This window comes from Phaseolus vulgaris, chromosome 11, assembly GCF_051622355.1.
Source record: "Phaseolus vulgaris cultivar YP4 chromosome 11, ASM5162235v1, whole genome shotgun sequence".
NCBI classification, from domain to species: domain Eukaryota; kingdom Viridiplantae; phylum Streptophyta; class Magnoliopsida; order Fabales; family Fabaceae; genus Phaseolus; species Phaseolus vulgaris.
Genome location: NC_143508.1, coordinates 41,870,869 through 41,884,302, shown reverse-complemented (window position 1 = coordinate 41,884,302; position 13,434 = coordinate 41,870,869). Strand labels below are relative to the sequence as shown.

The 13,434-nt window shown below is 31.0% G+C and overlaps 1 protein-coding gene across 1 annotated transcript; it reads right to left on the bottom strand.

Moving 5' to 3' along the window:
* Positions 1 to 10,030: 10,030 nt before the first annotated feature.
* Positions 10,031 to 10,628, bottom strand: LOC137832667 (uncharacterized). The gene has a single exon (XM_068640968.2). It carries the CDS (start codon positions 10,503 to 10,505, stop codon positions 10,299 to 10,301), a length of 207 nt encoding a protein of 68 aa, XP_068497069.1. The 5' UTR covers positions 10,506 to 10,628; the 3' UTR covers positions 10,031 to 10,298.
* Between the last annotated feature and the right edge of the window lie 2,806 nt (positions 10,629 to 13,434).

Sequence of the window (13,434 nt, the reverse complement as noted above, 5' to 3'; positions counted from 1 at the left end):
ACATTTTAAATTTATTCCTAGCATTCAAATATCTTAAGCATTATCATTTAGGTCAAATGCTTAAAAGTACTTTCCAATCAAATCTAAGGATAAAAATTAGGAATAATTCAAGCTTTAAGAATAAAATGATAATACCAATCATCAATCAAGAACTGAATATTATAGATAAATATCACTTCAATACATAAGAGTTTGAACAAATTACTCTCAATCTCTAAGGGAAGAATTAGTCACTCATGTTGGCTCTTACAAGTATAGAAAGCAAGAAAAGAAGATCCAGGATGTTTATCCTTGACTGTTGCCTCCTCTAGGGTTTTTTTGTCTCTCTATATTATCTCAATGATGTCTAGGGTTATGTCTCACGCCTTCTATTTAACCTAATTGGGCTTGGGCTAACATCTTGCCTAAGCGAGTTTGACGAGAACAAACCCAAATTCGCTAGAGTGAACTCGCTTGGTGAGTTCCTCTAGAGTGATCTTGCTTGCGCGAATTTGGGTGAATTTTAGGCAAGTTTCCAATGTTTCAACTTTTCCTTTTCATCTTGTTCATTCTCCTTTAGCCCTTTTATCTACATTTTCTCCAAAATCTTGAAATTAACAAAAAATTTGGAATAAACCGTTCACATTCATCTTATAATAAAAAATATGTAAAAAGGTTCAAATTCCTAAATTAGGGGTTTAATTATAACTATTTAATCAATTAAAATTCATAAGTGTCTATCTACTTATATGTAATATTACTGAATTATGAATCTTATCAACTCCCCCCAACCTTTAATCCTTCTTGTCATCAAGCAAAGTAAATGAATATAAATAAATCATATTTAAATTAAAATATCAAAACAATTTTATTTACTAAACAACAAATTAAATTAGAAACTTATGGTGCTTCCAACTTCAAATATAGCAAGATATAGATACAATCAACTTCCAGGATAACACAAACAATGAAATGATAATTCATCAAGGAATTTCTTCTCATATTCTCACAGGTAAGTGTTTCTCTGTATTTCCATTGAATCCTAACAAATCACAGTTGTTTTTCATTTCATCTTTTTATCACAATCATATTAGAAGCATGAATCTTAAGGTCTTTTTTACAAGCTTATAATGAGGCTCGACTTTCAAAAAAATATTGGTTTTTGAAAATAACAAAATACACACATACTTACAATCCTATTGCAATACATATGTGCTATCTAATTATCTAATTATCCTATTGCAATACAATCCTATTGCAATACATATGTCCCACATTCCCTCTTCCTGGACACTCATGCCCTCGCCTTCTTGCGCCACAACCATATCACGAGGTAGGGATGGGCTTGGCGGAGGAGCCTGCTGGGAGGGAGAAAATTCGTCTGAGGAAGATATCTCGAAAGGAACAGCTGCAGTCTTCCTCCTCCTTTTGAAGATCGTTCTAGAGTAGGTCTTCTAGTCGTCCTCAGCGGGAGTTGGAGTTACGGTGACAACAACTTTAAGCTTGATATCCTGAGCTGGGGGCGCTTGGGCAACTGCTCTCATCTTTTTGGCCCTTTCTGCCAAATCTTTCTTATTGATTCGGGCCAACATGTTGTCTGCAAAAAAGACATGGGAAATTCAGCAACAATAATCAAGTCAACATCATTAAGTGTAAGAGAATGAAAGGTACCAATATACGTTTTTAGTCCCCCTGGGGAGAACTCTTGGCTTATGAGGGTGGCCGTGTCAAAAACCACCTTTAAGCTAGAGAAGAAATGGAAAACCTCATGGTCACATTGTTACATGCTTTCCAAGCACCAAGCACCTTGGAAGGTTGGTTTCTTAGTCCAATATAAGGGAAACCCATCCAGAAGAGTTGGGTTCCTCTTGTTGCAGCTTATCTTCAGGAATTTACCCTTGAAACCTTTATAAGACTGTTGGAAGAGCGATAACAATCTCTCCCAGCCACTCCATTGAAGGAAAACCAAAGTTGGCGGCCTAGGCGTTTGGCCTCAAAGAAGTATAGGAAGACTTCCACAGATGGCAAAGGCTAAATTGTGTGCAAAGAATAGAGAAACCCCGAACGAATGCCCAACTATTTGGATGTAGCTGGGCAGGGACCACGTTAATCTTTGTGAGAAGTTCTTTTTCAAAATTGAACAAGGGTAAACGAAGGAGAATCCTTTTGAAGATTGTGGTATAAAAATAACAAAAAGGACCATCAGGGTCTGAGGACTCATCGCAACAGACATGCTCATCCTCTCTAGACGGGATTACCCTAAGGGCTCTATCGTTCTCTCTACCGAAAAGGCATTTCTTTTGGCGTTCACTTTTCATATAGGCCACTATTTGTTTATGAGAGGTGTATATCGAGACTTCTTCTAATAGGTTCTCGGGTGCCTAGGGGTACATAGCTTGGTAATCCATCATACAGAGTATCTAGAAATACAAACAACAAGCAAATGCAGACACACATTCAAACATACATTCAGGCAAGGAAAACCACATTCAAAGTTACATTTCAGATTCAAGCGAAGCTATTGGCAAAGATAATGATGAGTGTAAGCAGAAAAAAGATAAATCCCAAAATAGACCCAGCTCAAGCAGTATGATCGCAACAAATATTCTAAACAGGTCATCATGCGAACAACAGGGTAATGGTTTGGGTGAGAGAGTGGGAGAGGGGCACGAAAGCTTCATGAGTATGAAAGAAATGAAACAGTAAGTGGCAAAGGTTTTCGAACGTTAACTTAAACAAATGGGGGAATCGCAAACAGAAACGCCTTTCCACCGATGATGAAGAAGCCACGTGTACGCTCCCAATTAAGTATGGTGAAATGTCACCTCCGAAATGTTGTGTGCGCTGTGTCACACTTGCCCATTGAGAGATTGACACGTAAGCCACCAGAGCACACAAATGGTCTCTTCACTGGATCAAGCTCAGCTCGAGCCTGGGGGGCTTGTGTACTGGACCAGATGGCTCAGAGCTCAGTGCTCAGTGGTCAGATCTCGGTGCATGGCACATGTAGGTCAGCTCGGTTGTTGGGCCAGTATAATGGGCCATGTGATTGAGCCCCGGTTGTGCGAGTAAGCCAGTTATGGTAAAATTAAGGTAACCTTTCGTATGTAAAGGCAAGGCAGTTAACGAAGGGTAGTTGTGGACCTAGGGGTGCGCTTAGTGCATATGGAGTCTAGGTCAAGTAAATGTTTTCTTTTTAAACCTAAGCTCATGTGTTTTAGGGAACGTAGTGGTTAGGTTGAATGTATAACGAAAGATAGCGTAGCACCATGAGTAGGGTGCCCACATAAGCAGAATGGACCCCTGATGTTGGTACATGAGTTGGTGCCCTGATGGTTATTCTGTTATTATTTTATACACTCCCTGGAGGAAAAATTTTGTTATGTTGCAGCACCGAGAGAGTGTGCCCCTGAACAGAATATTTTCCTATTGAGTATGCCTTCAATTGAGATTAGATTCTCGTAATGGAAAGTTGTTACAAAAGGTAAGCTATAAAAGGGGTTTGAGACAGGTTAAGGTACACTGTTTCCAAGACTAACCCTTACTACTTCTTAAATTCTTATAAGCCTTATACTGACTTGATCGTCGGAGCGCCATCAACAAGTAGGGCTCCCTCTGTTTCAATGGATCTACGTTCTAGAGCAGCAAGAGATAAGACGAACTCATGAAAAAATCGACGGAGGTAGAGCTTGTCATCAGAGTCAACCGACGAGTAAGTCAACTAACAAGAACAAATGGTATGTTTGTTTCTGCTGATAGTATCGTGAAAATACTGTTTAGTAAGAAATGAGATGAAAGCATGAAATTCAAGAAAAATAAATACGTTAATCGAGAAAAAATCAAGGCTTAAACTTTATGTTTAAAACTGCAAAGAAAGTTTAAAAAATATACTTTTAATAAATTAATCTTTTATAATATAATTTACTTTTATTAATAATTATATTTCGTAAATAAATAATTAAAATAATAAATAAATATTAATGTTTTATTTTAATTAAATATTGAAATAAATTACTTTATTTGATATTAAAATTTAAATTAATTTATTATCATTTTAAAATATAAATTTTTATATATTAAAATTTATAATAATTTATTTATTTTAATTTAAAATTTATTTTTTCATTTTTAAAATTTATTTTTTGCATTACATTTTTTTACAAAATTTACTTTTTACATTACATTGTTTATGAAAAATGTTATTATGGTGAATTATATGTTGAATCAGATAAATATTTTAATTACGAAGATTATAAGTTGAAGCATCAATATGTTATATACTAAATAATTAAAATGTAAGTTTTAACATCGATTTATATATTATATAAAATAAAACTTTTGAGATAGAAGAATATATGAGGTGAATGTTTACAAGTAAATTATTAGTGGTTTTGTTTTTTACATGTAAATGTTGTTGAATATGATAGGGTAGTAGTTGATCATTATGTATGATAAAAAAGTTTATGTAAGACTTTGTACTACTTGTTTACATTGTATGACATTTTTTTGTAGGAATGACTTGACATGATTTAATTAAGAATATTAATGTTAATTATAAGTATAAAATATGGAAAATAAAATACTAAAATAATGATAATTCAGAACATATAATTGAGATGGTGCTATTAATAGGCCCATAGTGCTATTAATGGTGCTATTTTAATAGGCCCATAAGTCAAAGATAAATTATTTTAAAATTTCTAAATAATAATTTTGTTAACAAATTTTTCTATTTACATAGTTTTATAGATAATTATTGCTTAAAACATATGTTTTCTAAATAATTATTTCTTGAAATAATTTTTTATTATAAATTATTATATTCTACATAATTACTTTTGAAATAATTAATCTAAGAAATTAGTTTTCAATCCAATTTGTTTAAATAGTTATTTTTTTTAAACTCAAAATTATCAATTCTCTTTCCTTGACTTTTAAATAAAAAAACAAAAATAAAAAAAATCGAGTTCATAAACAAAAAATTTAATTGCTAGAGTGAATTGTGTTATCTGGTTAATTATTTGACATAATATGCTACAAGAGTACATATTTGGTACAATATATTATTGGAGAAAATAAATTATTTAAGTGTCCCACTTTGATCAAAATTTCTATTTTTTTTAATTATCATGTAATCTGAAATACACTATCTTTTAGTGTATTATAATTAATCTTTAGACTAAACTGTTGATTTATAGATGTTATTGCTCTTCTTTCTCAAAAAATGAGACGTTATTGAGTTTAAGTTTAAGAGAAATGGGAAGCTTTGTAACTATGTAGTTATTGAGTTGGAAGATTTTTATGTATTTTTTTTGTTGTTGTTGAGTTTGTGTTGTAGGTGACATCAATCGTTTGATGACGTAGGTTAGGTGGGTCAAATCATAATCAAATTGTGGTGTTGGGGTTGTTGCGCTCTTAAATAGAAAGACTTGTGCCTTGACTATAAGTTATAGTTTTTGGTCTAGTCGTAAACACTCAATCCAAAATTGGTATGGGAGCGAGGATCACGAGTTCGAGAGTTTGTGATTCCTAGTAGGAGATTTGTTGAGGGGAAGATTATTGTAAGTACATTGATTGTTATGTGGTGTAGGTCAAGTGGGTCAAGTCACAATCGAATTGTGACACTTAGGGGTGACAATGCAAGGCGAGTCATGCAGGTCGGCCCGCTACCAAAAAAGTGCGGGATGGGCTCACTAATCTAGCCCGCTGGCCCGCGTAAATAAAAAAATAATTATTTTAAAAAAAAATCATATCTCATTCACTCATTTGCAGGGTGACCTTTTTTTTGTTTTATTTAAAAAAAATGAATTTAATGTACTAAGAAAAAGAATATTTTATTTAATCATCTAAAAGAGTTAATATTAAGACTGACAGTGGATTTAGTTTTAAGCAAAGTCTTATATTTAAAAAAATTTAATAAAAAATTAATATAAAGAAGAGATTTCAATAGGATAGTTAAGAAATTAGTCATCTTCATTAAAATATTTTGTAGCAAAACTTTGGTAAGATACTTTTATACATTTACATACATATATAGGAAAAAATAGATGCAAAACAAAACTTTAATTATTTTAAATCAAGCCTTCTAACAACCCTCATATTTGAATTTATATTTTTATCTTAATTAAATTAATTGAAACAAGGATAAAATTTTAATTTTTCAGTAGTAGGAATAAGTTTTTATAATTAATGAAATTTTAACTTTTGAAAAAAAAAAATCTTATACGAGTTGGCCCGCAAGTTACTTCTTATGCGGGGTGGACCAGTAAAATGAGTCAGCACTCCTAGTGTGGGGCGGGCCTATGCGGGGCAAGCCAGCCCGCATTGCCACCCTTAGTGGCACTTGGGTTGCTACATTTTTAAATAGAAAGAGTTGTTCCCTAACTATAAGCTTTAACTTTCAATAGTAAGCGCTTGATGCAACAAGTTTTTCACTAATTTCTTAGGCAATTGGATTAGGATACTTTTGATATCCATGTTATTATGTTACTAATGTAATCCAAGTTGATGGATTATGGAAGAAGAATGGAGTGGCAGCAGAATGAGAATGGATGCACTGAGAATTGGAATGGTTTAGTGATGAGAATAGTGACAATAGATGCTTAAAGTAGAAAGAGGTTGAGCCAACTTTTTAGGGTTCACTGGTCCTTTTAAGGCTCTCTAACAAAAGGAGATTTGGGAGAGAATGAAGTCTAAAATATTTAGTTTACTTATTCAATATTATCAAATCTGAATACAAGAGTGTTATAAGCATTTATTTATAGGCTTCCATTTAAGCTACCTTAACCTTGGCTTGTCTAGCTAACCTAGGGTGAGTTCTTGATGCTTATATGGTAGTGTTTTGTGCTCATATGAGCTCTAGAAACTCTTGCTTGAGGGTTTCTAGATTGTACACGTTTTATTTAAAGTCTACTCTTGAAAGTTGTCCAAAAATACAAGACATGAAACTATTCTACTTGTTTTTACAAACTAACGATCCATCACTTTGGATGCAGTAAACAAATTGATTGACCGTTTACATCTGGTGAAACAATTCTAGTAGAAGACTATTATGAATCATCATAGGTCCTTATGGCGTCGAGTAGTGTTGATGATTGTGAATAGATTATGAACTTTGGTTGTTCATTTCATATGACACCTAATCGTCTTTGGTTTCAACAATTTGCATAACTTGAAGAAGGGTATGTTCTTCTTGGTGATAACAAGTCCTGCAAGATAATTATTATTGGAACAATTAAGTTTCATCTTCATGATAAAACTGAGAGAATGCTTGAAGAAGTTAGGTATGTACATGGTTTGAAGAGAAATTTAATATCCCTTGGAGAACTTGAAAAGAAAAGATATATATTCAAAGGTGAAAAGGGGATGATGAAGGTGTTGAGGGAGTGCATAATGGTCATGAAATGTGTGAGAAAGAATGGTTTGTATGCTTTGAAAGGTGTTGTAATCTTTGGGTCAGCGTCTACCACTGAAACGATCGACTACACCAAAACAGTTATGTCATAAAAGATTAGGTCATATAAGTGAAAAGGGGGGCCAGTGGAGTTGAACAAAGAAGACTTCTTTGGAAGAGATAGAATTGACCATTTGGCATTCTGTGAACATTGTAGCGAAAGGAAAGGTTGGAGAATTCATTTCATCATTGGTTAAAAGAGAACGATGGAGACCTTTGATTATATTCATGTTTATGTATGGGACCCATCTCCTACTGCGTCACACTCTGGTTCCAACTACTTCTTATTAACAGTTATTGATTACTCAAAGAAGTTATGGGTCTACAATAAGTAAACCCATTGATGAAGCATTTGAGAACTTCAAGAACTGGAAGCATCTAGTAAAAAATTAGACTGGTAAGACGGCTAAATATTTCAAAACTGATAATGGCTTGAGTTCTGTTCATAATTGTTTAACAAATTTTTTTAGAGAGCATGGTATAACAAGGCACACGACGGTTCTAGGAACACCATAACAGAATGGCCTAGTAAAGAGACTCAATCAGACTATTCTATAATGAGTAAGGTGTATGATGTTGAGTTCTAGAGTTCTAAAGAATTTTTAGGTTGAGGCTATTGTTGTTTATCTAATAAATAGATGTCCTTCAATGATTCTAAAAATGAAGACTCTTGAAATTTTATTAGCAGAGATGTTGTCTTCAGAAAAACTGAAATGGCTTATAAAGATGAAGTTTTTTAATGTAATCTTATTGATAATAAAGATGTTGGGAAGGCTAACATTGACGTGGAGTCCAGAAGATGAGGCAAATCTAAAGCCATGAGATTGTTTGATACATCTAAAGATGATAAACACTTAGTTAATGTGTTTGAAGATTATACACGTTTTGTTATGTCTGATGAAGAACATTGTGCTAATGATGATTACAAAATAACTAGAGATAAAATTAGGAAAATGATCAGAGTTCTAGAGCGATATGGTTTTGTAGAACTTGTTGTTTATTCCTCAATGGCTGCTAGTGAGGTGCTAGAAGATGAACCTTCTAGTGTGTCGTCTCTCTTAGCAAGCAAGGAGAAGACTAAATGGTTAAATGCCCTAAATAAGGAGATGAAGTCACTTACTTGAATAATACATGGACTCTGGTGTGTAGACTTCAAGGTTCTAAGTTGGTCAGTTGTAAATGGATTTTCAAACAAAAAGATAGCATTCCAGGAACTGATCAACCAAGATTCAAGGCAAGGTTAGTTGTTAGAGATGTTACACAGAGAGAAGAATTGAACACAATGATATTTTCTCTCCTGTTGTAAAACAAAAATCCATAAGGATGTTGTTAGTTATGGTTGTCGAGCTTAACCTTAAGCTGGAAAAGAAGGATGTCAAGATGACTTTCCTTTATAGAGACATAGACGAAATCATCTACATGAAGTAGACAAAAGTATTTGAGATAGAAGGAAAAAAAAAATTATGCTTGCAAATTAAACATATATTTGTATGGTCTAAAACAATCGTCAAGACAATGGACCAAATAATTTGATGAGTTCATTGCTATAATTGGTTTTGAATGTAACAAGTATAATACTTGCATCTACTTCAATTTCTTAGTACAAGGTCTATTTATTATATTGTCGTTGTATGTAGATGATATTCTGATAGCAAACAATACTAAAACTAAAGTAAAAATGTTAAATATGAATTGAATAGCAAGTTAGAAATGAAGGACTTGAAAAAGTTGATAGGAAGATTATTTTTTCTAAACAAATCTAAAATTATCAATAATTTATAATTTTATGACAAAAAAATTTCAATGTTTTGTTCTAGAAATTAATTTGACTGCTTATTGTAATTTCAAAAATGAAATTGGTTGATAATGTATAATTTTGAAAACCATTTTGTCGTTTATTGATTTTAGAAACCAATTACACTAATTATACAATTTTAGAAAATAAATTAACATTTGTTTTTATATAAAAATGTCACTTCATATGAATGTTTCTCACGCCGATTAAATTAAAACTGTTTTATAAAAATGATAGAATAAATAATTTTACCTAATGCATTTTACGTAATAAAAATATTTTATTTGATAAAAAAACGTTGTGAAGAGAAAAAACTAAAATAATACATTTGGGATGAAATATTTTTAAAAATTAGTATATTTGTTAGGAAAAAATTTCCCAAAAATATTTTTAAGAAATAAGAAAATGAAATAATTATTTTATATAAACTAAAATTACATATCAAAAATATTTTTTTAAATTATATAGGAAAATATATAAAGCAGCTTTTAGATATATATAAGTTACGAATAAACTAATGTTAATTAATAAATATACATTTGTATATACTTTTGTCCACACACGTGCTAATATTTATGTGCAGGGAAAATGAATATGAAATGTAGCATGGATTGAAGATTCCATACAAAGTACCTTTGTTAGAACTCTACAACTGCTTTCGAACATTAATAAATTCGCATTAAACTTCTTACAGCTGGTGTCCCACGACATTTTCAAAGGTATTCCCAATTAAAACATCATGGGACCATAGATACATGGCTTTATCTTAGGACTAAAAATAATTAAGAATGCAAGGGACATAATTAGCAAGAAAGCTATAGCCAATGAATTATCTTCATATGGAAAAATACAACTATTTTCATTTTTGTTGTTTATATGAAGAGAAAAAAAAAACCATGGTCATGCTCTCTAACATGAAGTGATTAAACCATCATCACTTACCTCAAGAAGACTATCCTATAAAACCAGATGTTTTCTTAGTCTCTTACAAAGTATTGTGAGATTTTTTTGTAACCTAAATTATGGTATGTGTGGCAGCCATCTAAAACTTTCTTGGAAAAAAATTCATCATCATGTATAAGACTTGAGCATGGCTCCACAGAAAGTGCACATGATAGCCTTCCAAGATTTGCAGTAGAAAGGAACGGAGCAAAATCTGGTTTGAGTAATCATGTCTGCCACACTGGCACCGCCGCCGCACCGTGAGCACGACCCCGCCACCGGCTTGCTCCGCTTCACTTTCTTTGTCTGATCCACCAGAAAACAAAAGCAAACCATGCTTCGTTCTTCTCCAACGTTGTTGTCGTGTTGCAACTGAATCTTTGCTGTTCCCTCTCTTCGGTTGTTTGGTTGCTCTAAGGAATTAGTGGTCTCTCGGTTTTTGATCTGGAATTGGGTGAATTGATGAGTTTATAAAGGAAACAGCGAAATGGTGAAGTGCGGTTCGTTAAGAGGTCAACTGTATGGGCCGTCAGATGTGCGACGCGTGTCATGTGGAATTGAATAGGTTGGACAGGTGTTAGGATCAAAATGGGTGTGCCAATGATTGTGATCATGTATTTGGCGCGGGAGACCTACTCGTTTCAAACGAGGTGTATTCCGTGGATGAGTACCACGTGGACGGTGAGGATCAGATTATGGGCGTGTAACGAAGTATGGGAAGTTTGAGCAAAGGAAGAGACTTTACGCGGAAAATACTCCCTCTATTATGTAGGTTGGGAATGGGAAGCTGTTGGGTGTTTCATTATCTTTATTTTTTTTTAAATGGTGCAATTTTTTTTTTTATATTTTTAAAATAGAAAAAGTTTTTTATTTTCAGAAATGGATAAATAGTCAACACTAAGTATGTTTTTACTATAGAAAAATCCTCAATAGTACAACAATAAAAAAAAATAATAACCACTTTAGGGATAATTCAACTCTTATACATGAATTCAATCATAACTTTTTTCAGTAGACTTACACTCATGTCTGCCTATATAGAATTCTCCTAGGTAACCCAGAGGAAGACACTTGAGGCAAACAATCATACAACTTAAATGAATACATCATGAGATCATCTTCATACAAACCAACAAATTTATGCACCAATCAGAAAAGGAAATAACCGTAAATTGTGACTTGAATGTAACCAATGACCAAGTCTTTAATTGAACCAAAGGAAATATTATTTCCCCTTTAAAGATTACGCTGTTTCTATGCTTTCAAATTTCGTTGACTACTGCGATCCAAATCACTCTCCAAACCTCATTCATCGAAGCAGGCGCATTGCTCATCCTAAACTGGACATAACAATGGGATGTTGTGAAACACGCTTTGCACGCCCAACCATGCATAATCATAAATATTTATTGGTGTCTTTTATTTTATAATTATAAACATACAGATTCATTAACTTAAAATTATTTATTTCAGGCATCAGATAATGGAAGTGGTGCTCCATCACCTAATCAATTAATAGGATCAAGTGCTGGAAGCAAAACTGATTAGGGATGTGTGTTTTAATTTTAAACTTGATTAGGGATGTATGAACTTTTTATGTGTTGTAATTTTCAATTATGTATAAACTTTTGAACAATATTATGCGTGCTTTAATTTTCAATGAAATAAAATGAATGAATGATTATAACTTTATACATTATTTTATTTTATTATGAAAATATATTATATATGTTTAGGTTAATTGTATAAAATAGATTATAAAAAAAATTATAAAAAAGTGGTGGTTAAATTTTATTTATTCAAAATTAAAATTAGGTTAGTTAAAAATGTCACTACTTACATATATTATGACAACATAATCTTCTTCCATGAATTAAATTGCGACAATTATAACTAACAGTACTTATATATAAAAACCGTCACTACTTACACTATGTTTAAAGTGATGGAAGTTGCGGCGAGTAACATAAAACCGCTACAATAAACTTTGTGCCGACCATTTCTATGACGGTTTAGAAAACCGTCACAAACGTATATTATGACAGTTATAAACATCAATTTATATGAAAATAACCGTCATAATATATATATATATATATATGAATAAAAGAATCAAACATTTTACCTTATCTAGATAGAGTAAAAAAAGCATTTCTAAATCTTTTTCTTAGTGAATAGTAAAAGCCTAAAAGAATTCTTGTCGCATTGAAAAATCTATCATACAAAACTTTATCAACTTTTTTAGAAGTTTAAAACAAATTATGTTATTATGTTTTGGATTTTAGTAATGTTGTAATATTCTTGTTTTCCTTTCCACATAATTCTCTTACTTTATAGTATAATTCAAATGATACTATTGGTTTAAGCAATTTGAACACGTACAATATTTTAAATTCTAATAATATTTTTTTATATAAAATAAATCACTGAGTTATACATTAAAAGAGGTGGAATGGTATCATTATACCGTATATAAATTATATTTTATTTATAATATAAAATTAAATTATAATATATACTAAAAAAGAGAAAAAATAATTTAAAAATAACTAATTTAAAAATAACAAATAATTAATTATTATATTAAATAAATTAAATACTATTTATAAACTAAAAAATATTGATATATAAATAATTTATATTATTAATATAAATTTATAAAATATTTTTTAAATTAATATTAACTACTTATCACTTAAAAATTTAAATTAATTTTTAATTATAAATCATTGATTAATTCATAATATAAGATAATTAATAGTTAAAATCTTGATTCTAAATATTAGATGTTGATTTAAAATTTATTTTATAAAAATCATTTTACATATTAATAATTTTTTTTATTTTATAAAATAATATTTAATTAATATATTATTTTTTTAAATAAATTTTTATTTACTGATAAAATTAAATTGTTACGAAACATGTGAATAATTTAGATTATCCATAATTTTATATTCAAGTTCTAGATTTATAATTTTGTTCGTCTAGAAAAAACTTCATAATTTATAGTTTTTTTTTACTTAACTATAACATGCAAAATATATATATATATATATATATATATATATTAATATTAGCTGAAGAAAAAATTGTCATTTAAGTAATATTTCAAATGGGTAAGATTGCTTATGATGAAAACATGTGATCTACAATAAACAAAAGTATAAAATTATTTAGCTGATAATATTCAATAATAAAACTTTATAATTTCGGTGGTTTTTCCTAACTTGAGTAAGATGTTTCTTTTCATGAAGACTTGGAA

Excerpts from the sequence above, each read along its gene's own strand:
- LOC137832667 (XM_068640968.2), bottom strand. The coding sequence starts at position 10,505 with ATGGTTTGCTTTTGTTTTCTGGTGGATCAGACAAAGAAAGTGAAGCGG.